The 27,070-nt window shown below is 34.4% G+C and overlaps 1 protein-coding gene across 9 annotated transcripts; it reads right to left on the bottom strand.

Annotated features, from left to right (window-relative positions):
- Window positions 1-186: 186 nt before the first annotated feature.
- Window positions 187-27,070, bottom strand: LOC149735850 (CD109 antigen-like). Of its 9 annotated transcripts, none has more exons than XM_089878420.1 (36): window positions 26,420-27,070; window positions 25,697-25,854; window positions 25,474-25,502; window positions 25,150-25,321; window positions 24,593-24,789; window positions 24,341-24,465; window positions 23,749-23,887; window positions 23,048-23,278; window positions 22,452-22,534; window positions 21,734-21,893; window positions 21,105-21,281; window positions 20,593-20,793; window positions 19,719-19,871; window positions 18,356-18,469; window positions 17,658-17,709; window positions 14,835-15,039; window positions 10,848-10,962; window positions 10,409-10,522; window positions 10,062-10,280; window positions 9,631-9,775; window positions 9,115-9,310; window positions 8,542-8,767; window positions 7,929-8,009; window positions 7,518-7,686; window positions 6,774-6,988; window positions 6,399-6,554; window positions 5,957-6,132; window positions 5,463-5,616; window positions 4,920-5,025; window positions 4,580-4,693; window positions 3,253-3,423; window positions 2,681-2,803; window positions 2,093-2,273; window positions 1,850-1,918; window positions 987-1,177; window positions 187-577 (listed from the first exon to the last, which is right to left on the bottom strand). In XM_089878420.1, exons 1-36 carry the CDS (start codon window positions 26,500-26,502, stop codon window positions 306-308), a joined length of 5,472 nt encoding a protein of 1,823 aa, XP_089734546.1. In that variant the 5' UTR covers window positions 26,503-27,070; the 3' UTR covers window positions 187-305. The 9 variants fall into 9 exon arrangements, with proteins under 9 accessions (XP_089734546.1, XP_089734553.1, XP_089734555.1 ...); XM_089878427.1 differs by lacking the exon at window positions 14,835-15,039 and adding an exon at window positions 15,371-15,506 and having other exon boundaries at window positions 26,420-27,069; XM_089878429.1 differs by lacking the exon at window positions 14,835-15,039 and adding an exon at window positions 14,286-14,400 and having other exon boundaries at window positions 26,420-27,069.

The raw sequence follows: 27,070 nt of genomic DNA, 5'->3' as shown, positions 1-27,070 counted from the left end.
CCCGATCACGCGCGGAAAAATAAATTATACTTATTTACTTTTCTACTGGCTTGTTTTACATAAGTTCTGCGTACCGCTTGTGTAGCTGGTCACACCTACAAGACCTCCAAATCAACGACACTCAGAGTCTAAAAGCCATGTTTCTATCGTTATAAAGCTATCTAGCCATTCCCATCACGAATAATATCAATTGCATCATGTATTTAAATCAAATTTTACAAGTTCATGCGGTTTGTAATAGCAAGCGTATAGGGCGCAAAAAGAGTATATCAGTAGCACCGTTATTTTATTATGTTGCTTTAGCCTCATAAAGTCGGCAGGAAAGGCATCAGTGGGGTAATGGTAGCTGTTGGGCATGAAACAGGCGCAGCTGATCTCCTGTAAAGAGCTTCAATGGTGGCCGGCGATTGAAAGCATTGCTTGAACTGCTGGGTCGCAAAATGGCGGAGAAGTTTCACAGAAAGTGGATCACTGGATTCAATGGCGGGCCGGTAGGCTTCGTACAAAGCAGTGATTTGTTGGTCAGTTAACAATGAACGCCAAGTCCCAACAGCAGCCAAACCACCTTGGAAGTAACCTGGCGGAAAACAGTTTTGTTTTACTCTCTATTTGTAAGCCTTATTAGATTTTCTTTTATCTTCCAATTTGGTAGCACACAAAGAGTATTCAATGAATTATATAACGGAATTCACAACTCTAGGAAACATGTTATGTACTGAGGTATCTATCTTTTCCCATATTATATTATAGTATAGTGAAGAAGATGAGACACGTTTACATTCTATTCTCCCGTCCCATTTGGTAGTAAGTAAAGAACATTCAAAGAGTTTTAAAACCGTAACTCACGACTCCCATATACTGTTGTTAATTGTTTAAACACGATCAGAATATTTTTATATGATTTTAACATTTTCTCTCCCTACCCTATACTATAACTTTCCGCTGTACCGATTCTAAACGATTATTGTCAAATAAAATGCACTTACCTCTAGCCCAAGCATTTCCTCGTGTGTTCTGTCCTAAGAAGAACTGGTTTCTTCCGCGTTTACCGAAAAACCGGGTCGTAAAAGATCGGGTGCTTCCGACTGCGTTGCCATTAACAAACATACGAATGTTCTCTTTATCTCCGGAAGGCACGGCCACTACTATATGGTTCCATTGGTCTGTTATTAAGAGACTGTGGAAGAGATTTTGTTTATGTTAGTAGCTTACGTTTTAGTGATACACACGTGTATAAATAAGTGAATGAATGAAACCTGTTTTATCCTCGCGTGACGGCCAAAGGCAGACGTTATAACACGAGTGTTCTGTTTCACTTATCTCGTGCCCGATTATGAGTTACCATATTAGTAATTCGTGGGTAATTACTTTGTGGTATTTTTTAATATGAGTGAATATATGTAAATGTTCTATCCTTGCGAGGCGGGGCAACCACAGACGTTATAACACGGCTATTCTGTTTCACACATCTCTTATTTTCGCTTATGAGCTACCACGTATGTAACTTGATTAATAATGGCGTGTCAGGTTAGGAACTACTCTTATACAATAAATTAGAAAGGGTTTCTTAACCTGTATGGGTGAGCTCATATAACTAAATCATGACAACTGAAGACCTGAGAATTGGACAGTGTTGTCACATATAAGGATTACGTCAGTTTTGAAAAAGAAAAACACCCGTTGCCCGCCACGCGAAGATAATTAAGTTACAAATTGTAGTGCGCAGATCTATATTGAATAAATAACGACGAATAGCCTGTGCCCTTTAGGCTACATGCGACCAACACAGCCGTGCACGAGATACCAGCATAAGTAAATTATAAATAAAACAACCAACTAATTAACTCACTTCGAGCTTACTCCACGAACTTCTCTCATTCCAGTATCCGATCTTACTTTAAAGCGAAGTTCACTGCGCCTGAGGATATAAAGTATGAACTCTATACAATGCATTTTAAAACACCGAAAAAAAATAGTAAAACCGATTTTAAATTTGTTACGAATATTAAGTTAAAGCATTTCGATTCAAACATTCAAGACACTGTATAAACTATGGGCGTATTTATAAATTGAAAAACATGAGTGTGCTCACCACCAAACTTTTTCCAAATGTGCTCTTGCGTAATTGTGTTCCATTCCATAAGAAAATATAGTGGTTGGTCCAGATGAACGGAATGCATTCGGCTTCACCAGAATTGAGAAAGTGTAGTTATTATTTGGATTGATGTCGTAGTTATTGCAGGTCAGGTGTTGCGTGCCAGATAGTGCGATGCCTGCGTTAATGTAACTGTAAAAAAATCCGTGAATCTGACCCTGAATTATGATTCATCAGACAATAAGAGTTATATAGTAGCGTTGGGAAAGATGGGACACCTTTAGCACATAATATCACAATATTCTGATCGTGTTTTAAACAAATAGCAATGGTCTATGCGAGTCGTGAGGATACGTTTTTATAATTCTTTGAACATTATGTGTTTACTACCAAATAGGAAGAGAAAATAGGACACAAAGGTGTCCCATCTTTCCCACCTTACTATATAACATACATATTGAATGAATGCAACTTGTTCTGAATGCCACGACAAACACTCAACAGTTTTGGTCTCTTGGAACGGTAAATAGACATTACACAATATTGGATATGAGTTTATATGGTTTCGCTTATCTTTGGCTATACCTGGAATCTGTTCTGTGATCTGCCTCGAACCTCTTACCACCCTACACCGGTGTGCGTAAAAAGGGACGCTGATAGAGGATGGAAAATTTCTCGGCATATTGAACCACAGACCATCAAAGGTATCTGTAAATAAAGTCTTATAGTAAGTTGCGTGCATGCCGACACTTGAACGTTTGGAACAGTTGGAAATAAATTAAATCCTTTGTTTCAGTGTCATATGGAATGGAACAAAACGTATTTATCCTCGATGCGGTTGTCAGGAACAGTCGTCACAACACTGCGACACGATCAATAACATTTGATAAAAATAATACAAAATGCGACCGCGACCGTCTGTGCCCAAAAGTTAAACATAAAATATAACAGTGGGATAAGATGCGACACCTTTAGCGCAGAATTTCCAAATCGTGATTTAAACAATCAACAACGGTCTATGGGAGTCGAAAGAATAAGGTTTTATAATTCTTTGAAAGTTCATTGTTACTACCAAATGCGACAAGAAAATTAAACAAAAAGGTATCTTATCTTTCCCCACTCTACTATAATATATACGTTATAAAGAAATAACCAACCTGGACATGGAAACACTGAGGCACAAACCCTTGATTCATAGCCAACACCTCCACATACATGGCTGGCTAGATTGTCTGAGAACGGACTTCGGCAGTCTCTGGTTCTGGACGAGGTGGAATGACCGCAGAAGGCACAGTCGGACCATTCAGACCACTGGGTGAAGGCTGGACCTAAATGATTGAATAAAGAATTTTTTAACCCTGTCATGGCGGGGTAATGACAGTCGTTATAACAAGGGTGATCTGTTTTACACACTTCGTGCCCGCTTATGATTTACCACATGTATGTAACTTCGTGGGAATTTTTTGTGTAATGTACGGCTAGCAATATAAAGAACCCATAAGAAACCATGGGTGAGCAATTGCTATCAAGTGTCTTGCCCAATGACACACGCGCCCACAACGGTAGCAGCGTCAAGCCTCGAACCTTCAACTCTAGGCTAGAGGCTAGAGGTAGAGGTAGTAGGGCCAACAATTTTGCCACGGCGATACCAAATCAGATGGTTTTGGTCATCGACTGTCAGTGCAGAACGCACTGCACCAGTCATGCATTTGTCAATAGTAATGAAGTCACCGAAACACCATGCATGGTCAAATAGTCTGTTGCGAAACAAGCTTGAAATGTGCGTTGTTGAAACGAGCAAATCACAAGCAAATTCTATACAAACATTTATCGCGCTGAGGTAATGAACAAAATATACAAACTGGTTGATTGTCAAAGCACAAAAATGGCGTCAGATTTGTAAAGTAGCAACAATATTATAAATAAATGAATCTTAAAATTTTGTATAAACAGAGGACAGAATGGGGATATTAAAACAAGAACATCGAAAATATCTCCAGGACTTATTTTGCTTGCTAGAGCGTTGCGTAATATCATTAAAAAAAAAGTAAAAAAAGAATAACAAATATACTGATACTGCTTACAGAAATTGTGCAGCTTAAGTGTTATAACAGGACTTTATACCAGCAGGTTAAAGATACAAAATTTGTTTGTTGTAAAAAATATGTTTTAGATGCATAAAACATGGATTTTCTGGAAAGTTCAAAACGTACCAAAAGTCCAAGTTGTTTAATACATATATGTTGTTATGCTTGTAATGAAAGTGACCAAAATATGGTTTAAAGTTTGTTAAGTGCTTTCATGCATGCAGAGAATGTATGTATGTTGTGTCAATTCTAGCGTTTTGCTTAAAATTGTAGTTTGATCAAAACTCGAAAGTTCATGTTTCCACCATTTATAAGTTAAAAGCCCACATAGCAAGCATGCATGCCAGGAACACATGAGTGATCAAGGCAACTGTCTTTGCAGCATCACCCCTTCTACCTGGGCAACCAGCGCAATCAGCGCAGACTGAACAGACAGCAATATCGTCGGTGGAACAAGAATCGCAAACAACTGGTGCTTCATCTACTTGGTACAACGCCTCAACTCTTTCCTCTGTAAATAATACATGTCAGTTCTTGAATGAATGAATGGTAATAAAGTTTATTACCATACAGTATCGAAAATCAGATTCATTAGACAGTTAAGTATGAATGATTGAATGAAACTTATTCATCTTCGCATGGCGGGGAAACGACAATCCTTATAATTAACACAAGTGTTCTGTTTCACACACCTTGTGTTGAGTTACCTTCTTGTGTTACTATTACTAGGTACTAACTTGGTCGGTAGTAATCTGATGCAGCTACTTTTCTTGCTTTACTCCCACCAACATTTCCAAGACTAAGCAACTCAATATCAGCACATACACCTCTTCCAGGTGCAAGCTGTGTGGGGAAATAAATTATTTAAATTTAGTCATTTAAAAAAACTTTTTTTTTTTTACTGCGTTGCTGACAATTTAAACAGCCCATAAGGAACTGTTAGGTTGAAGCAACTGTTGTTAAATGTCTTGTTGAGTGTGTATCTCATGGATACACATGCCAACAATGGTAGCACCGGCAAATCTAGAACCTGTAAACTCTTGGTTAGTAGGACTGCATGGCTATTTAATGTTAATAACTGGTAACCATTCTTCTTTTGCGACCAGGACACACTCCTGCTGTATATTGACAGTAAGCATGAGATACATGAATACATTATTCATGTAGAAGCAACAGCAAGACACATACCACAATGTTAGTAGCTTTGAGCCTTGAACAGGTAACCAGTGAAATAAATGCGGGCGCGCTAACCAGATTTTCCACACGAAAAAAAACCTCACCTCATCATAATAAACATTTACTCCATTTCCATCAATCTCCACAAGCTTAGCTGATGGGTTTCTCGTACGTTCGTTATCAATATCCACAGTATATCCACTTGGTAGGTTAACTTCCATTAAGAACATGCCTGTTGCGTTGTCCCCGGGCCTCAAACTGTAGAATATATTCACATTTTGATTACAGTGGATATATGCATGGTAACTTGAAAATGGGATTAAGGAGTGTCAAGCAGAACAGGTTGGTTATAATGCATGTGGTTCCGTGCCATGCGAAAATAAACAAGTTACATATATTTAATAATTAAATTAATTCATTCAATGTACAGCAGAGGAATATACGTTACTGACAAATAAGGTATGACACGAAAAAGCAAATTAAAGAAATTGATACTAAAGTTACAGAAATTACAGTCTTCAGTCTACTGGTTAAGGCTTATAATTTTAAAAATATTGCCGTTGACTTAATAACATATTGTTTTTTATATATAGTTCACCTGCAACACCAGTTGACTTTGGCTTTCTTTGAAGCAGTGGAAACAACAGTGTTAGTGCATTGGAATGGCTCGATTGCATAAGGTTGGCTAGGTGTGTTGTAACATACAGATATCTGTGCTACTGCAACTCCTACACCTGTTGCTGTGACTTGTACAGTACCGTCTACAGCAGGCACCTGTGCATATACACTGTCCAGTTATTATTCAGAAACACAAAGACAATTTTTTTTATCTTTGTAGTAAAGGAAATACATGTAAAATAAATTTATATTTCACTTTATATAAAAAAAGATTTTTTAAGCTGATTTTTCAAAGACAATTAAAGTTTAAAAGATTAGGAAACAAAACTATGTATAATATATGGATTTTTTCACAGTTTTATAGCGACTACTATTGCCACACGAGGATAAATAAGTTACACTTATTCATTTTACCAACTTACGTTAACAGAGTTAAACACGATTGAATTTTCCCTGTTAATGTTATAACTTGCAGTAAACGGATTATTTGAATGGCTGGCACTGATTTGAAGGTTCTGTGTATTTCCCACAAGTAACCCAGCAACCTTTGATAAAGCCTGGATGGCAATAACTGTGTCCTGCAATGCAATAAAACTTAGAGACAATAGGTAAAATGGGGTTATAATTAAAACGAGGTTTCCAGTGAGATAACACATACACATAATACTGAGTCACTGACTTATGTGTATGTTTTATAACTTATTCACTGTTAGAACGTACACATAATATCAACTTGTGTGTATGTTTTTCTCTAAGATATTTACTTTTAGTACATACACGATACACATAACACTAACCTGTGTACCAGAGTATCCACCAAGACTGCTTCTCTTAGATGCCAACCACTTCATAACAGGTATCCCAGCATTCAGATCATTTCTCCTCACATATGTAAGCAACGCATAAGCTGACATCTCTATATCATTAGTGGGTGGGTTGTAATAATACGGGCGCCATCTTGAAGAGTAAGAGTCGGGTAATTCTGAGTCATCGTGCCAGAACTTGAATCCACCTGAAGTTAAGTTTGTGGTATAGTGAGAGAAATTATATTCCTATATATGCTGCCAAAATATCTCATGCTATATAGGTGAGGTCCTTGAGAACTTGGGATTTTGGCCAGATTAGGTCCATTACCCCCAAAAAGGCCAGAATAGGTCCATTAGGCCCCCAAAAAAGATTCTATAAGACCATACAGGCATATTCTTACAGTTATAACAGGAGTATCTTCTTATACACCAGACATACATGATTCATTCATACACCATATGCTAACTGTTCAATTATCACACAAGTGTTTTTTTTACACATGATGTATTCACACCTCATGCTTCCTTACAAGTTATAAGACCGGTAATAAACAACCCAGAACTCAAGTTCTTGCACAATTAGCTCCTTAATTATCTAAGTGAAAATAGGTTATAACCATTTCATCTTATTCTCTATGGGTGAGGACCTATTAAAGGTTCTAGAACTTAGTCCAGATTTACCCCAGTGTGCTAATCAAACCAAATTGAAATAAACAAATATGCATTCCCACAAACCTTGTACAGTTGCAAGTGCCTCAAGAGCCTGTAAAGCTTCATTGGCCCTGGAACTACCAGCGACATGCAGAGCGTAAGTAACGATAGCAAGCGCGTATTTGTTCTCACTAATTGATGATAGGTGATTCTCAAGATAAATTCGTGCATTTTCTGCAGCTTCTTGCACAGCCTGGTTAAGTATATGTGTATATATGATAGGGAAAAAAAAAGAATTTTTGACAGTAATGAAAAATTGTGTATATACATACATAGAGTATGTGATATAACACAACATTTAATAAAAATATTTCAATATTTTTCAAGTTCAATTTTTAAATTACCAAAAATAAATTGTGCAAATACAGTATTTAATTATTTTAATTTTAATGCTAATGGTTACTTTTTAAATGCTTATATATATAAATAACATACCCTGTTCTTCACAGCATAGTTTGTCTCCTTCAAAGTAATAAGAACATACGCAGTCATTGTGATAGGGCTGTCCACTCCACCCTACAAATAAAGCAAAGTAAATTTTTTTTTAAATAGCAGAAATCTAAAAATACCTAAAATGAAAAATTTCGTTAACCCTTACCCACAAAGTTACATTCTAGTAACTCAAAACAAAAGCGGAACTTTTATGAAACAAAAAGTCATGGTATAACAACTGTCATAGTCCTGCCATGCAGGTTATATAAGTTACATTCATTTGTTCAATTATTCAACTGCTGGGTGTAGTTTTGAAATATCATGTCATCATCATTTAAACATTTATCTATAGTTTTATATGTTCTGTATCGGGTTGAAGCAATTGCTGTTAAGTGACTTGCCCAAGGACACATACACCCATAATGGTGGCAACGACGAGCCTTGAACCCATAACCTCTGGGTTAGAGGCAGGCGTGCTAACCAACTGTGGTTAGGCGCTGAACAAAATCTCTTACATGGCCGACAATTATCTTCTATAAGGACACATGTGCCCACAATGCAACGCCAAGTCCCATCAAACTCTATAGGCAGCCGCGCCAACCACCTAAAAACTCACCTGCATAGCTTTGTGGGAAACACGACCCGGTTCTCTGAAAGTTCCGCTTGTGTTTTGTTGGTTGATCAGGAAAGTGAGAGCTTGGTCAATAACACTTGTACTGACAAGGGTGGGTCGTAATTCACGAGCGAACATGAAACATTTGGCAACAAACGCAGTGAGCCACGTGCTGCCTGAGGCGTCACGTTCACCGAACGCACTGAATGATCCATCACTGTGCTTGTAGCTAAGTAAAGAGAAATATGTGTGTTAATTTTATTTTGAAGTTGTTTAGGAATGGCAGGGATATAGACTTAGAGTGAAGTCCTACTTTTAAGCAGTTGTTTTTTCAGTGGGTTGTTTTAACCCAAAAAGCCATAAAACATAACTATGTATATAATTATCTCTATCTGTACCATTTTTCTATTTAAATATTGGAGAAAATGTACCATTTGTAGTTATAAATTCACATTCAACAGTATTATCGTCCATTTCCACTTAATCAAAGAGAAACCAAACTATGTACCTTATCAAGGTTATTTACTTTTTGGCAAATATTAAAAAATATTAAACAACTGTACTTTCAACACTTACTTTAGCTCATTGGAGTAACCAGTCTGGAAATGTTTGAAAGCTTTTGCTCTTACTGTGGCGTCGAGCTTGCCCGCTGAGTGGAGGTAGAGAGTCACAAACACATCTGGCGCAAATCCGAGCATATTCTGCTCCCCGCACCCACTAGGGGTCCTCAGTAAGCTACCAAGGTTGTTCATAGTACTTCCAAGGATATCGCCTGTGGTTAAGGATGGGAAACTTATAAAAGGTAAACAAAAACAGTTTAAAAGGATTAAATGGCATACAAAAGGAAATTTATAGAAATTTACACTGTATTTAGGTAAAGTCAGAATGACATAAAAAATATAAAGAAATATATAGAGGTAAAAAGCCTATGTGGTCTTGGCCATATTGAGAAAAAAAGTTTAAATGTAAAAAATGCTGAAAAAACTGCTGTTTAAAACAAGCAGTTTTAAATTAATTTTGGGAAATTTTAAGATATTACTTTTCAGCAACATTTCTATAACCCAAAATCACTTTATCGATAAGTAAACCCACCGTATACAAAGAGTTTCACTTTTTCTGAACCCGGTACGATTCCAGTTGGAATTTGAATGTTTAAGCTTTCCATATCAGGGGGGACAGAAGCGTCCATGCGTTGGAATAAAACCGAGCCAGATGTACACTGGGCGATACCTTCAGGCTAGGTGGAAAAAATATTTATAATTAATGTCTTTAAAAAGATAGACAAATTTTGGCCTTGGAATTTGGCCCCTGCCATGCCATTAGACATTATCCTTATAAAATATAGTTTTTGGAAGTTGCAAATTTATTATATTATAACATGTTTAAACAGTTTTGGGACAGAATTGGCCCATTACCCCGACTCTAATATATATTTATATGTATGGATGAACGAATGAATGAATGAATTTAACATTACAATTACTTAGTTAGAACTAGCTATGCATTTAAGAACAAAGCAATACCTGAACAAAGACTTTTCGTGTCAGAGCGTCAGATGCAATTTCCGATATTGCAGTCATAGTGATTGGGATTTCACCCAGTGTTTCCATTCGGACGGGAAATTTAACAGACACTGATCCAGATGCAGGGACAGTGATGCGACGTGAAAAACCAACGGCAGCACTGTTGTTGCCAGGACGGAGAAGGACGAACTTGTTTGATTCGGTCAAAGTGAGCACAGCCTGAAGAAAAATATTGGTTAATTGAATGAATTTTACTTGAAATATACCAGAAGGCAAATGAATCAATGAATGAATGAAATTTATTTTGTTTCCTTGGTCAAGATACGAAGGACAAAGTTTCCACTCACCTCAACTTCAGTACTGAGATAGTTGAACACGATTGCTTGTACAATGATCAGTTCACCTCGAATTACTTTAACTGGAAGGTTCAATGTGATGAAGAAGTTCCGGAATACTGTGACCTGTGATGTAATAGTTGAACTATGATGTAATATAGAAAAAAGTTTCAATATAAAAAAATTACAATAGGGAGTCTGAATGAATGTAACTTATTTATCCTTGTGTGGCATGGCAAAGACAGTAACTACAACATAGGAGTTCTCTTTCATACACCTCGTGCCCACTTATGAGTTATTACATATTTAACCTGCTTAGTGATTATTTTAGGACGCTTTGTCTTAATTTTGTATGATTGTAAAAAAGGTTTCAGCAAAACTTTAAAAATTAAAGTATGTTATGTGATGTTGTACAAAAAGTTTCAAGTATAAAAGACAAATTTTGTCCAACCTTGTGTTGCTCACTGACACCAAGTCCATGTTGGTCAGATACAGAGAAAGCACTGAAGATCCAAGAAGTGATTGTGTCTGGTGCAGTTGTGTTGAACGTGGCTGATCCATCAGCACTGTTTGTATAAACTTTGTTAAAATATCAACTTTGATGGATGGGAAGTTTTTGGTGGAAATTAATGAAATATTAATTTAGGTTCACTTAATTAAGGGGAAAATAGGACAAACTCTATCTAAAATTATATAAAGTAGAATGAAAACTCTATTGATTATAAAAAGTTAATGAAAAATTGAAATAAAAAAAAGGTTTTTTATTAAAAAACACAATGTATTGAAAACTAGTATAACTGTTAAATATAAAATCAACAGCAACATAAGCATGCACATGCAATGAGTGTGTGGTGATGGGAAAGGGTGGTGTATCTATATGGAAAGTGTATGGGTGATTTCTAAGTGTGTGTTTATTATATTCTGTAGTTTTCTACAGATCTACTGAGTAGTAAGTGCTTGAAACATAGTTTTTGCTGCTAAAACAAAGGACCCAAAGTTCAAGCCCCAGGTAAAGAAGATATTACTGAATTCTATTCTATGTGGGTGAAGTCCTACAGCGAGACATGGTGTGGGACCTGAGATTCAGGCCTGAATTGGCCCATTTTTACCCTACATGGCACATAGATATATTACTGTATTAGTATATGGGATTTATTTCTACGTTTTTGACATTTTGAGAGCTATTTGTGAGGGGTACCCTGTAACTGCTGCATCCCATAACCATGTTTCAGGGAAAAAGGAACGAACTGTTGTAGGGGGAGCCTGGGCAACAGCCCCTCCTTTTGCCGAAAATAATCTTATGTCGGCGCTCATTAAAACAGGTCGGCGGCGATAGAAAAACACTGTGAAGTAAAAACAACTAAAAAATCCAATATGTTTTAAAATTTAACAAAAAGTCCAAAATACTTAAAAAATCTGTTTTTGATACAAAGATAAAAAATTGTAATGAAAAGCTGTTTTGGGCAGAATTGTGAAATTGTCTGTGTGATGCAGTATTGTAAAAGTGCCGTAAAGCAAGTAGTTAGGTAAGGGTAAACCTCATCAACCAAAAAAACAGAAGCCAAAAATTCAATTCATGCAGTTAAATTACTCAACCGAGAGAGAGTTTATTCATTACCCAGTAATTAAATCTGCCCATAACCATGTTTCGGGGAAATAACTACGAACACTGGGGCCAGGTGGGTTGTTTGTGCTCACTGCGCTAGTCTCTTTGAACCTAATATCACTCTCCATAGCAAAGACAGGTGAATCAACTCTCTCAGGTTGGTAGTAATCAAGAACTTAAGAAAAAATGGAAATAATTTTTAAATTTTTTTGATTGCAAAACCTTAACAAATAGACAACGATAAGAGTTTGACTGTAATAAGAACTGACAGTTTCTTTGATGCTTATTTCTTTCTCCTAATTATAAATAAAGTTATGTCAACTCTCATTAAAAAAGGTCAGCGATGGTAGAAAAACTCTGTGAAGTAAATACAACTAAAAAAACACTAATTTTTAAATTCAATGAAAAATCCAAACTACTTTAAAAAATCTTGTTTTAGATGCAAAGGGAAAAAAAACCTAAATTGAAAAGCTGTTCTTGGCGACTAAGTTTCTGTCTTTTTCTATGTTACTGAGTTATAATGTGTTTAAGTGCTGTGTAATGCAGTATTGTGAAAGTGTTTCTAAAGAAAAGTAATCAGGAAAGGGTAAATCTCATCAACTAAGAAAATTAAACTCATGCAGTTAAATTACTCTACCAAGAGCATGTGCATTTATTACCCAGTAATTAAGTCTGCCCATAACCATGTTTCGGGGAAATAACTACGAACACTGGGGGAGGGTGGGTTGTTTGTGCTCACTGCGCTAAGGTCAGCCTCCATAGCAAAGACAGGTGATTCATCAGCGTACTCATAGTAGTCAAAAACTTTAGAAAAAAGGCAAACAGTTTTAAAAAATTTTCAACTTTGTTTGCAAAAAGTCAACCAATGGACAAAACAATGAAAGAGATTCAATGCAATAAAAAGACTGTTTCTTTGGTGCCTATTTCTTTCTCTTAATTGCAAATAAAGTTATGTCAGCTCTCATTAAAACAGGTTAGCGGTGGTGGAAAAACTCGGTGAAGTAAATACAACTAAAAAAATCCACTAATTTTAAATCCAATGAAAAGTCTTAACCACTTTAAAAAAATCTTGTTTTAGATGCAAAGGGAAAAAAAACCTAAATTGAAAAGCTGTTCTTGGCGACTAAGTTAATCTTGATATTACATCTGTGATGTGTAGTGCAGTATTCTGAAAGTGTTTCTAAACTAATCAGGTGTCTGCATAGTAATAACAGGGGTAAACCTCATTAACTAAAAATTCATATTCATGCAGTTAAATTCCTCTACCAAGAGCATGTGCATTCATTACCCAGTAATGAAGTCTGCCCATAACCATGTTTCTGGGAAATAACTACGAACACTGGGGGAAGGTGGGTTGTTTGTGCTTACTGAGCAAAGTTCAGTCTGTGTCTCCATAGCAAAGACAGATGAATCAACAGCCCAATCAGAGTGGGTCAAATCGTCCAAAGAGTCAAAAACTTAGGAAAAAAGGTAAATAATTTACCAAATTTCCACTTTGTTTGCAAAAAGTCAACCAATGAACAAAACCTTAAAAGAGTTTCAATGCAAAACCAACAATCACTTTGCTGCTAATTTTCTTTTCCTAAATGTTTTAATTAAGTTCTTTACAAATCTGATCTTCGTTACTGTATTCAAAGTAATAAAAAGTTATCTATGTTATAAAATTAACTTTTGCGACGCAGTAATCAACTCTTCAATTTTACCAAACCCGGTTGTTTTGTAAAAGAAACACCACCCAAATGAAATGAAGTGATGATAAAGTCATACCCCGTTATTGTATGATCCCATAACCAAGTTTCAGGAAAATAAGTGCGTACACTAGGCGCACCATAAACATAACCCTCAACAAAATCATCTTGTGGTTCATAGGTTCTGTATATCCAAGTATCTGTAGTAATTTGTAATAATTATGATGGGATAAATGACCAATGTTCTATGTGGGTGAGGATCTGGAATTTTATATGCAGATCTAGCCCATTACTCTAATACCCAGGCTGCTTCTATAGGTCTTTGCGAACAGTATAAATTAATAATATCCCATGAAATGAACATACTGTTCTGCCAAACAACCATACATTAAAAAACACAATCGCTAAAAATTACCAACCCAAAAACTTATATACATGGTTAACTGTGTATTAACTGTCACTGCCCTATCATGAAAGAAAAAAAAAATGCTCACTCATTCATTGTACTGTCCTGACCAACCTAACTGTTTTGTTAAAATGACTTTCCTTTTTAGGGTACACCACCCAAATGAAATGGAGTGATGCAAATTAATACCCTGTTATTGTATGATCCCACAGCCAAGTTTCAGGAAAGTAAATACGAGTCGTAGGTTCCGCAGGGGCAACCATGGACACCTCATTGAAATCAGAATAATAGATGTCAGCAATTTCTTTGAACAAAAATAGTAACGGTAATAAAATAAAACTAAGCTTGAAAAACGTACAAGCTTTTGTTTACAGGCGCAATTCTATTCATGTAACCATATGGGTGAGGTCCTTGTTGAGGACCTGGGGTTAAGCCTAAGTTAGCTCATTACCCCAACACCCATTTTGCTTATGAATGTAATTCATGCGGAAGGACCATGAGGTTGCATGAGAATACAGCTTTAATTATTTTGCAAAGAGACATTTTAATGTCTAAGCTGAATAGGATGTCAAAAAGTATTTGCAACATAAATTTGAGAGCTGAAAATAAAGTAAGAAAATAAAAACTGCTAAGCTAGTCTTGTCTCTGCTTTACTTTCAACGATAGAACTTAAATTGCTGTCTTATGTTTTGATGATGAAACACCACCCTGATGAAATGGAGTGATAAAAAGCAATACCCTGTTATTGTATGATCCCATAGCAAAGTTTCGGGGAAATAATCGCGAACGGTTGGTTTAGGCGGGCCATCATTCATTGTGACAGAAGGGTTATAACCATAAGCACTTCGACCAAAGTCTGGAGGCAGGGGCCGCATTTTACCGAAAGCTTGACTACTTCCGAACCGAGGGTCAAAAACAGACTTCCGATAGGCAAGATAAACCTCTGCAATTTTTTCGTTAGATATTTTTAAAGTTTCGTTAGATTAACTATACTACTGGGGTCTGGGTTGTATGTTTCCATATTAAACTGATTAATACATGCATTAGCCATTAGTTCCTAACAGAATAGAACTGCATTACTGGTTTGATTAAATTTTATGTATTATAATTCAAAGTTACCCATTTGGATGGTATGATTAAAAAGGAGTTTGCTGTTTTTTAGGCAAATACCAAAAAAAAAACATGTCTAACTTCAGATGCCTAACAAACTACACAGAGCAGCATTTGTTAGTGCACCGCGTAAGCCCACCGCGCACATTATGTGCTACACGAACCCAGTTATCTGTTCATCCCATAACCAAGTTTCAGGAAAGAAAGTCCTGGTTTGTGTGACGTGGGAGACTGATGCAAACATTTGAGGGTCGTCAGGAGCCCCGAGCATTCTTTGCAAGGAGTAGTATATTGGAAAATCTAATCAATTACAACAAGAAATTGGATACACACTTTAACATTAGGTGTAGTGACCATGCCATTTTTCTTTCAATTAAATGTAAATATGTTTTAACCATGAGCATGTTTTACTACTGTTATTTTGTCTATATATCCTGTTTTTTGGTTTAAGCTTATTTTAATCTTTGCTACCGTAATTGAAAAGACAAATAAAGTTATTCTTATTACTTTCTTGCTATTTTACCATAAATTTATCATAAAATTTCAAAAAACCTGACTCTGAACAACAACACACTAAACTAATAGCTTTTCTAATCAAGTTATAAAAAAGTAAACATTAAAAAAACATCTAACAGTCAATCTACAAAGTAGAAAATAGTAGAAAATGTGTTCTTACTTCTAACCCTGTCGAAAGTTTCTCAAACGAATTTTAATCTATTTCTTTTTAAGTTAAACATTAAAAATCACCTTTATATAAGCCAAGTTATGTTTGCTAACACACACACACACACACATATTTTAAACTAAATTGTGTTTAACCCGGAACAAACTTTAACACGAAACATTTCTAAATTAAAGAAAGAAAACTGAACACAATTCAAAGACTAATCTTTAAAATCATATAACAATACTGGTTTAAAATATTTGCAATTCAAATTAAAATAAACCCATACCAACAAAAGACTTCTGAATATACCTTACTACAATATAAAGTATAACAACCACAAAAACAGAAACAATTTGAAGACAGATATTCCGCTGCAGACAAGACATACACATATTGGTAGTCATTGTTTTGCTATTAGTTTAACAAAGAAAGTTTAGTTTACCCTAAAAGAATTCTTACATGGTTAATATTAAATCAATTTGCCATTTGTAGCAAATGAGTAACCTGATTTCTTAAAAATCACTTTCCAAATGAGAAGACTTAAACTGCCACCCAACCAAATCACCGCATGCGATTAAACCATATATTTAACAAACCCAGAAATTCGTTCATCCCATAACCAAGTTTCAGGGAATAATGTCCTTGTGCGAGTAGGGGTGGCAGGGGTTGAGGTATCCACTGCGGCAGTTGCTATATTACGCTCAGCAAACCCCCCAAATGGCCGGGCCAACGCAATAGGCCGATAAGGGGAAATATTAGCTGTAAGCAACCCATACGTTACAACGAATAGTTTTAAAAGATATCGAATATATATATATATATATGCTTCACCTATAAGGCATCATCAGTCTCCTTTTTTAAATAAATCTTATTAGCTGTAAGCATGTTATAATATGGTACACTGACTAGTGCATTATAAGATACATATATTTCGCCCGAAATGGCATAACCAATCTCTCATTTAAATAGATTCGTAGTAGCTGTAAATATGTCATATTATGTTACTTTATTAAGATTTAGGAACAAGTGCTACAAAACACATAACATCAGACAAAAATAAAGCCAAACGTAAGGTGTACTATAAGATATATATTTTTTACCTAAAAGAGCATCATCAGTCTCTTATTTAAATAAAATCCCATCAAATTCATATTGAATACACTATAACAACTGTTTAATATGCCGATAAGTGTCTTGCCCAAGGACACATACACCCACAATGGTAGCAGTGACCAGCCTTGAACCCATAACTCATGGGTAACAGGCAGGCGCGCCAACCACTGAGCTAGACATTGTTGGAAATAGTGAAGTAACCACACCACATACGTTTAGGAATTAGGTGGCGATTTTCGATATATTACAAATTTAAACTGTCAACCTGGGAAATCCAAACGCAGTATTAAAACTAGTTTAAACAGATTAAGGTGATATGTTTTACCTCAAGTCTTGTGGTTAAGTGCGTCAAAACAGTAATCGTTATGAATGAGCGGAAAGTTTTAACTGTTTATTCATCATGATTTATAACTATGTGTTTAAACTAAGCGCGATTTTAAGTGCGTGATGAACAGATAATTCCGCATGTAAACAGTTTAAAATTACAAAATAAATTCCCCTGTTCTAAATTTTGCCACAGCATTGACATTACCGCAACGTCTGCTCATCTATTTAAACTTGAAACAAAATTCCCTAAAGACCTATAACCTCAAAACAGCAACTATAAATACCCTGAGCTGTACTGTATAATTAGAATATATTAGAAGCTAATTAAATTAAACGCAACTCACCGTCTGGCTTCTGATAAACAAGAGCATCAGTGAATACTAGAATTCCAGCTTTCTGCAAAACAAAATGAATTTAGTATATATTATACAGTACTGTGGGCGTGTGGGGTAAGATGGGACACTCTTAGCACACAATATTCAAAAATATCCTGATCGTGTTTTAAACAACTATCGCTTAAGTCAGGATACAGTTTTATAATTTTTTTTTAATATTCTTTGTTTACTAACAAATTGGACGAGAAAATATAATAAAACGCTGTCCCATCTTACCTCAACCTAGTACATAACATAAATTGTATGGGGCTATGCTGAAAAAATACATATTGGCATATATATTGGCAAATGTTATATATATATATATAAATATATATATATATGCAAATTGGCTTAATTATATGTTGGCCGATGATATAAATATACTGTGGGGAAATCAAAGGCTTCTAGGTTTATTCTATACTGGAGTACTTTTGACACTTGCAGAAGCAAATGTCCCAGATTTATATACTTTAATATAAGTATTAGGATGTGGGGTTACAGCAAAAAAAAAACGTTTTTATTAAATAAAGTTATTTAGTTTTTTTAATTTTTTTTTAATGAAACTAAATTCATTCACACTACAATAAAATACACAGATAAATTTAACATTTCCATATATTATTTAACATTTTTGTTCATAACACAAAGATAACAGTAATACATACCTTGAAAACATCACTGGCATCACTGGCACCAGATGGGGTCGGGTACCACCACCACCACCTCCACATGTAGTTGAATTGTTGGCCAACACTGTATTGATTCAGGTCAGTGACAATCTGAAACAGTAAGGGACAATGTTAATATTGATATTAAGAATAGAAAATAAATAAATATCATAAAAAATGATAATAGGGCATTGATATTAAAAGTTGAAAATAAATAATAAAGCTAAAAGTTTAATAATGGGCATAAAAAAAACATTAGAAATTAAAAATAATAATAAGACGAAATTTTAACACTTGTTTTTCCCACCAATTTAAACAATATACAAACATTTTGGTAGGTAATGCTTTTTGTAATGTATAAAACAGACAGAGTGACATAACATGATATGTTCAAACACACATTTCTTAGTGTATTTAATAATTCATATTTTTATAGGACAATGTTGAGTTTGAATATTCGTCAACACACAAAACAGCACTTATAAATTAGAATTTAAAAACCAAAGCCAGCTTTCCAAATATTGTTGTATATTATTGAATGGTCTAGCTTATTAATTGAAGTTATAGAGTTTTACCACAGTGATCCAGGTTCGCAAAATGCCGAAGGCTATTTTATGTATATTGTCAGTTTTAACCATCAATGTTTACTAAATAAAAGAATTTATTGAATATGAATCACAATTTTCACAAACAAAAGTGAAAATGGACAAGAAAACAATCGATTTAATAAACTGATTAAGCTAATGTAAATATCAAACTAAAACGCAAATACAGAAAATCGATATTTTCAAATTTACGAAAACAATTCAATTACAAAAATAGATTTATGATGTCACAATCACAATCTATTAACGTAAGGATCCATTCTGTGGGCGATATGAATGAGTTATTAACAAAAGCAACTGACGTCACATTTCACGATTGATAGGACATGAATAGCCGACAAAATATATTTAAACCAAAATTTTGTATTACGACAGGATTAAATTGCTACGCCTAATTCTAATTTTGAACATTTATTTCTAACTAGATTCTATGCGTAAATCTTATTACAAGAAATAAAAAGTACATAAATATAAATATACTTAATTCAGTAAAACTGATTAATATATCAAAAATATGGGATATTAAGCCAATTCTGGCATGTTTCTCTGACAAATAATACTATAGGGCCTCACCCATATAGAATAGAACCATTGAAAAAATAACCTATACCATGCGAATAAGTATACTTGATTCAGTGGGTCTAGCCATAACTTATGAAAAAATGGGTAGCTTTCAGACAAATAATACTATAGGACATCGCCGATCGCCCTATAAAATATTCCTAACCAAATGGACACATACTGCTCTGACTCACCCTTTCTTGTGAAATATCATTGCCAGATTTAAGCAGCAAGACACTCTGATCAATGGCACGTGCTCCAACATAAGCACCAGATGATGAAGTCTGTACACGAATGCTCACGTCTTCTCCTGCATCAACACTGGTGCTGGAACTTGTAATGGAGACCTGAAATATAACAAAGAAATTAACCCAAGTGTTCATTTGCAAAAACTGGTCTAGGATTCTATTAGACTGGTTAGATGCAAAAAAGTTTAAAAATCCGTTTAAATTTATTTTAAGGTAATAGGACCAGCTCTGGTCCAAATTTAGCCAAATAATTAATGAAGTATTTAACCTCAAAACTAGACTTTTCTACTACTTTCTTAGCCTAATCCAATGCATTGGTAATTAAAAATTATAATATTTTTGAAGTAATACAACCAACTTATTTACAAAATTTAACCAAAGAATTAAACCAGTGTTAAACTGCAAGACTATGCTGAGTAGGGCTTTCCTAAACAAGTCACATTCCTATTTTATCTTATTTTAAATGGATGAGGTCCTGTAACATGACAAGCCATGGGACCTTACTAGTAAAAATTTACAATCATTTAAAATGTCATTTGTTTTGAGGTAAGAGATAAAAACTACAGCCTAATTTCCATGTGTTTGGCGTAGGATCTCATCCATATAGATTGCAATATCACAACACATAATAATAATAATAATAGGTCATTTCAACAATCAAAATCAAATGCGACCCAATTTTAATATAAACTATCAATAATATATTTGCATGAACTTTAGCCCATATTCACATGAATCCAATCTACATGAGTCATATCACATGAGTCATATTTACATCACAATATCACATGATTCATATCACATTTCAAAGTTCACAAACCTGATTTTCCAGTTCAGCCGTAACTGTCAACTTTAAATAATCGGCCACAATTTCCCCATCATCCCTTACATAAGAAGCAAGCACCTGAACCCCAGGAATCATGTCATATTCCACACTGAACTCAAAGAAATGGGAATTCTCTGGTAGACCGGAGAGAGTTTGGTATTTTCGCTCGGAAAGAATTTCTCCTCGAGATATAATCTGGTGTAAAAAGGTTGTTTGTATTTTAAGAACTGATATTTCAGCATATTCTATATACATATGAATTCTATTATTTATGAAAGTGCTTTTGGAGTCAGTTTTGGGACATAATATTTAAATGGCAGAAAATCTTGTCTTGAAAAATTATGCAGCAAACAGAAGAAAAATAATCACCCACTAAGTAACATACATGGTAACTCGTAGGCTGGCACGATGTGTATAACACCTGTATTATAACGACTGTCGTTTTCCAGCCACGCAAGAATAAAGCAAAAATAAATAAAAAAAATGTGATGAAAAATATTTCTTACCAGTATAGTGAATTCAGAAACAGCTTCAGTTGTTCTAATGGTCACAGTGGCCATATTGCCTGGCACAACACTGTTCTCATCAGTGGTGATTTGTAAATATGAGTTTGAGGGTGAATCTGCTCTCTCTGCCGTCCATTGTTGTGCCCAACGCTGTGACATCGTTGAATTTGTGTAAGGCTGAAACATAAAATGCATATATTTAACTACATACGTTTTTAAATGCAGGGGAGGCATGGATATTTAGACACTCATTCATTTAATTATGTCTAATGTTTACTGATTAATGCACTGTAGAAAATTCCATAGTAGGCATGCCACCCCAGGCTTTGGTTCCTATGTATTATAGAAACTATATCACATTGGACTATTTCTACTCTATGTTGGTAAGGTCCTTGTCAAGACCTGAGATTTACCCCAGATTTTTCCAATTATCCCAATTTGACTCTTATATTTAAACTAGCCTACTGAATTGTCAGCCAAGTATATGTGATAAGCAGAAAATTTGATTATAACCATAAACCTCTCTAAATTTGATTCAAGAGTAGGCCTACTTGCCTTACCACCAAATGCTTAGTGACCATGTAGGCAACAAATTTAGACAAGAAATTTAAAAACAAACTCAAACTTACTCTGAAACTAATTGAAACAAAGTTATCAGAAGGAGCATCGATCGTCACTTTAACAATCCCCGAAGGTGGGATGACAAATACTCGTGTTTCTTCCCTTCTGTACGCATACCATGCAGATACTGTCGTATTAGTACCTGGCGCTGGCACTCCACGTGGGTATCTGCAGGTCAAAGTAGTTTATACAAACTGCCAAAGTAATTATTTATATAATTTTATAATTACTCAAATCTCCATACAACTTTCATATTACAGTAGAGCATACAGGTACTTTCTACTTCATGCAGATTTAGTAATTGGTAATTACCTAAATGTTTATATAACAACAGTACAATTAAGTACACGGGACACTTTAACATTAACTGTTTAATTTTACATGAATTAATTCATACAATGCTGCTGTCCAAAATACATAAGATGTGAGCACAATTTAAATGAATGTAACTACATTATCCTCGCGTGGCCGGGAAACGAAAGTCGTTATAACCTGAGTGTTCTGTTTCTTTGTGGGCGATTATTTTTGAAAATTATTTTTTTTTTAAATTTAGCATATAAAAGTGAAAATTACTCATTTCAAATGTAATATACAATTAATTATCAAACCAACATTTCATCTGCTATTTTTATATTAAGACCGCCACAAATATATATTAGCAATATAAATACCTGTACTAATATAAATATCTGCTATAACTTTAACACTGTAATAATATATAAACACCTGTATTCTATATTAAGTAGCAGATTATTTGCCAAACGATCATCTTCTGGCAATGGTTTCCCATCCACTTCAGTAACTTGGATCTATAAATTGGCATATGCTATTTAGTGCTATTTAGTTTAACAAACAAAAATAGATAAAAATCCAATGCAAAAAAAAGTAAAAACTATGTTTAAGAAACAAAAATATATACAAATCCAATGCAAAAAATAAGTAAAAACTATGTTTAAGAAACAAAAATAGATAAAAAATCCAATGCGAAAAATAAGTACAATCAATAAACAGTATTGCACCACACTCGAGCATATTATAAGCCTAAAACAGGTGAGATGCTACCCTGATAAAAACATAAAATAAAAATGTTATAACAAAAATGGGACATGCTAAATACATGTTTTAGATTTAAACCAATAAAAAGTTAGGTCAAGTTTAACTTCTGACATCAATAAATATGGTTTTCAGTTTATAAACCAAAACACTTGAAGTGAAAATCGTATCACGAATACAGGCTGCAATGTTTGTACTGAACTGACCAGAAAATCTGTGTTTATGCACTTAAAAGTTAGGATATTTACAATATTTGAAATATAACTTACATAGGCAGAGTATTTAAGTCCAGGTTTAATGGTTAATGGCTTCACGAGTGTTTCAACTTTAATGTTTGTTGTTTTTGCATCAATTCTCTGTGTGTCGTTGAATGTTTCTCGGGTTAGGGCCTCAGTAACAGACCCAGTTACTGTGATAATAGATTCACTTGCACCATTCCACCCAAGTTCTTCATTTATCTCATCAGTACTGATGAACAATTCAACAGATCCATCAAAGTTCTGTGAAAAATTTACTGGTTAGAATTCTGAGAAAATTTACTTCAAAATATTGTAGAAAGTTTTCTAAAAACTTCTGTTCAGTTCGACTACCCCTACAATAACATTATAGTAATATTGCAAATTCACACAAATTTAAATTCTTTTAGTTTTTTCTTGGTAAATGAGAGAATACGAACACATTTTTATGAGTTACAGTTACAAATATTTTTATTTAAATGCCCAAAACTTATGCTTTATTGATCATAACACATTAAATATAAACGTGAAAAAACCTAGGCTTTTACATAAGGCCTTATTACAATAAAAGAGTTAAATTATTTTTTCAAACACCTACTTTTTTCCAACTGTGTACAACACATATATAGCCTAGTCCTATACAATATAAAACATACTTAATCAAAATAAAAAATACTTATTTTTAGGCTGATTACATTAAAACAAAGACAAAAGATAATTATATGAATACATACTGGGTAACGCCTTATCATTTTATTCCGTGTTGGTTGTTGTGGTGCAAATCTACCACCAAAGCCATAATACACAGGGAATTGGTATCCTCCTACTACTTCAAGAAGCCCTGTGCCTTGAACACCTTTGCCGAATGTATATCTGCATACATTAATGAAATAATGAATGTACAAAATGTCTACCTGTGTTACTGTGTATCTATATAAATTAGTTAACAAATGAACATACATTTAAATTAACTGAATGAGTGTTAGTATTCAGGGCTCTGATGGATAGCCTATAGGATTTTTCTACATAGGTAAGTCTATAAAAAAAATGACAATTTTATATAGATACAAAATACAGATGCATAAAATGATCGAACAGCACCAGCAAAATTTGCAAAAAGTAACAGCTTTTAAAAAAAGAAGTATATATATAAATAAAAATTGGTTGTGCTTCAATGCAAAAAATTTCACATATAAAAAGTCAACTTAGACAGTTTTTAGTTTCTAAAAAAAAATTTGTTGGGGGGATTTGATCACATTTTAGCATCTTTTATTTTTTCGCTGGTGTGATGTTAAGTCCACATATTCATACTAATGGTAAACTTACTTTGCATCAAGTTTGATAGTGAGACCTGTAGATCGTGAGTGGATGTATGAAGGTACTTTGACTTCAACTTTAAACTTGGGTAGCTTGTAACGCTTTACTTCAACTGATAAACTTTCTTTGAAACCCTGAGTGTTAACATTTGTTTAAATCACAATTTTTTTTTAACAAATCTAGAATTATGCCATGGCAGCTGTTCAAACAGGCTATGGATAAAAATATAGAAAAGAGTATTATTTGTTTATAAAGTGTCACCTCTGCTATGAATTCCACTTTCCACATCCCAGCAACTGCGTCCTTAGTGAGTGAGAACTGTCCACCAGCCACACCATGATTAAGTGGAACCTCTGGTTCAAGCATCACAACATTATTTCTTGGATCTTTAAATGTATACGAGACATTTCCCTGAAGTGGCTTGAGGTCCGGTTTCAATGCAATGGCACGGAATTTAACTGGAAAATAAATTTTTCAGCATTAAAAAAGTCTCTTTTCTTATTTTACTCACTAAAAAGTAAAGGTATAGGGTTATCAAAAAATATGGCAATAATCAAAAAAAATACGGCAAAATTTGCAACAAATGCTTTTATTTAAGCAGATGTTCTACTACGTTGCATCTCTTTTGGAAAGGTGTAGGACTAAAAAACAAGAAATAAAACTTTTTAATGGCTTTTTACTGTGTAAACTTTTTTTAGAAAAAAGTTGGTTTTGTAATTTTGTAGGCATCACTAAAATGAATGGCATGAGCCATAAAAATCCAAAAAAATGCATAGTTTTATTTATTTCCAATGCATTTAAAAAAAATGCTTTATTACCTGTGTGTCCTGGTTGGTATATAGCTTTATCAGTTTGAATTAGAATTGAGATTGATTTAGCTTCAAACTGGAAGTCTGTTGATGAGTTGAAAAACAACTGGGCTCCTGTAACCAGGTCTGTGCCAGTTATGTTCAACTCAAACCTGTGACTTCCACTGTATTGTATTGGCAACTGGAACAAAAGTTATATTTAGAACAAAGTAAATTCGAAATGTAACAAAGTAACACAAATTATATATCGAACAAAGTAAATTCTAAAAATTACAAAGTAACAAAAGTTATATGTAAAAAGTTATTTAAAAAACATTTTTAAACGAAACTTACCCCATTCATTGAAATTCTTGCGCTAGAACCTGCAAATAAACAGATGAAAATATTACATTCATGGAATAAAAGTTATTAGTTAATAGGGTTTTGTCAATAAAACAACAAAAAAATTGTTTTTGTTTTTTTTTTAAATAAAAAAGTTTTTGATTTGTTTTTAGCTTTTTTTTCAATTTTTAGTCACAGGAAAACAACTTAAATGCTTGCAGTGAACAGAACTCACCACTGTTGACGTTATCAGTGGAATCAACATTGAAAGAATTGTCCATAGATCTAAACGCAGTGTAGATTTGGACGGTATTTGGATTATCAATGATTGCAGCCGTAAATGAGATGTTGAATCCAGGTCTGATGTGTTTGGGAAAGTAAATGTTGTAGACACTGGAAAAAAAAGGATAAATTTATTTAACAGTTCTATTCCGTGTGGATGAGGTCTTTTTCAAGGACCTGCGATTTAGAAAAGATTTGACCGATTACCCAACACCCAGGCCATGTGTGTATGTCCGAACAGCAAAAATACAAGCATAATATGCCTGACAGCAACCATATTATATATTGTAAGCAGGCAGAGTCTTTTTTAATTTATGTGGGTAAGGTCTTTGTCAAGGACCTGGGATTAAGGCCAGAATTGTGTTTATATACATTGGGGATCGAAGAATTTTTATTGGATTGAATCAAATTTGAGGTTATATTACCCCAGGGGCCTACTAGGCCAGAAAGTAAAATCATTTGTTTCTTTATTTTTTGTCAAGAAGGTTAATGTAAATAGGTTTTTGAAAATTGTGAGGTAATCAGGCAGCTCTGGGCTAAATCTCAGGTCCCATAACAGGCCATAGTAGGACAAAGAAATAAAATATTTTTCCATTAATTTACAATATCTTGCCGCACAAAAAAATAATATTGCATTTTTGTTATAATTTTTATCAGCGCAAAATGGTAAACTTACTTGCTGGCTGTTGCAAGAGACGACAACGTAGCAAGAAGGTGAATTGTTCCCAGCGAGCACGCTGGCCCCCAACGTAGGTTCATACTTGTTATAACTTTTATTTGCAAGTTTTACACTGCAATCAGACTGTAAAAAAACTAATTTAATCGAAGCAATTGGCTCACATAAACGGGCGACGCATTTTATTTTATTTTGAGAGTTAAAATAAAAAGGGGAAGTACCGGATGGTCTGATTTACAGTATAGCACAGATATAGTGTAAAAATTCTATTCCACAAATTTATAGAGGGGTGGGGGAGATGGGACACCGTTTCAATCTATGTTCTCGTCCCATTTAGTAGTAAACAAAGAACCATCAAATAATTATGAAAGCGTATCCTAACGACTCCTGTAGACCGTTGTTAATTGTTTAAAGCCATGCTATCAGGATATTCGGATATTATGTGCTAAAGGTGTCCCGTCTTCCCCACCCTACTATATAATAAAGCGTTATGAAATGCAGATAAAACGCCGATTGCCGATACATTTATTGCTAAATGTTCATAACTAAAACTATTGCTTTTAAATAAATACCACTATATAGTTTCGGCTCTGTAAAACACTTTAAATTTCCTCGCTAAGCGAAAAAATATCGTAACTGCGCCAGTACTAC

Source organism: Ciona robusta, chromosome 5 (genome assembly GCF_009617815.1).
Source record: "Ciona robusta chromosome 5, ASM961781v2".
Taxonomy (NCBI): Eukaryota; Metazoa; Chordata; class Ascidiacea; order Phlebobranchia; family Cionidae; genus Ciona; species Ciona robusta.
The sequence above is the reverse complement of the archived record's forward strand: the minus strand, read 5'-3'. Positions and strand labels throughout refer to the sequence as shown.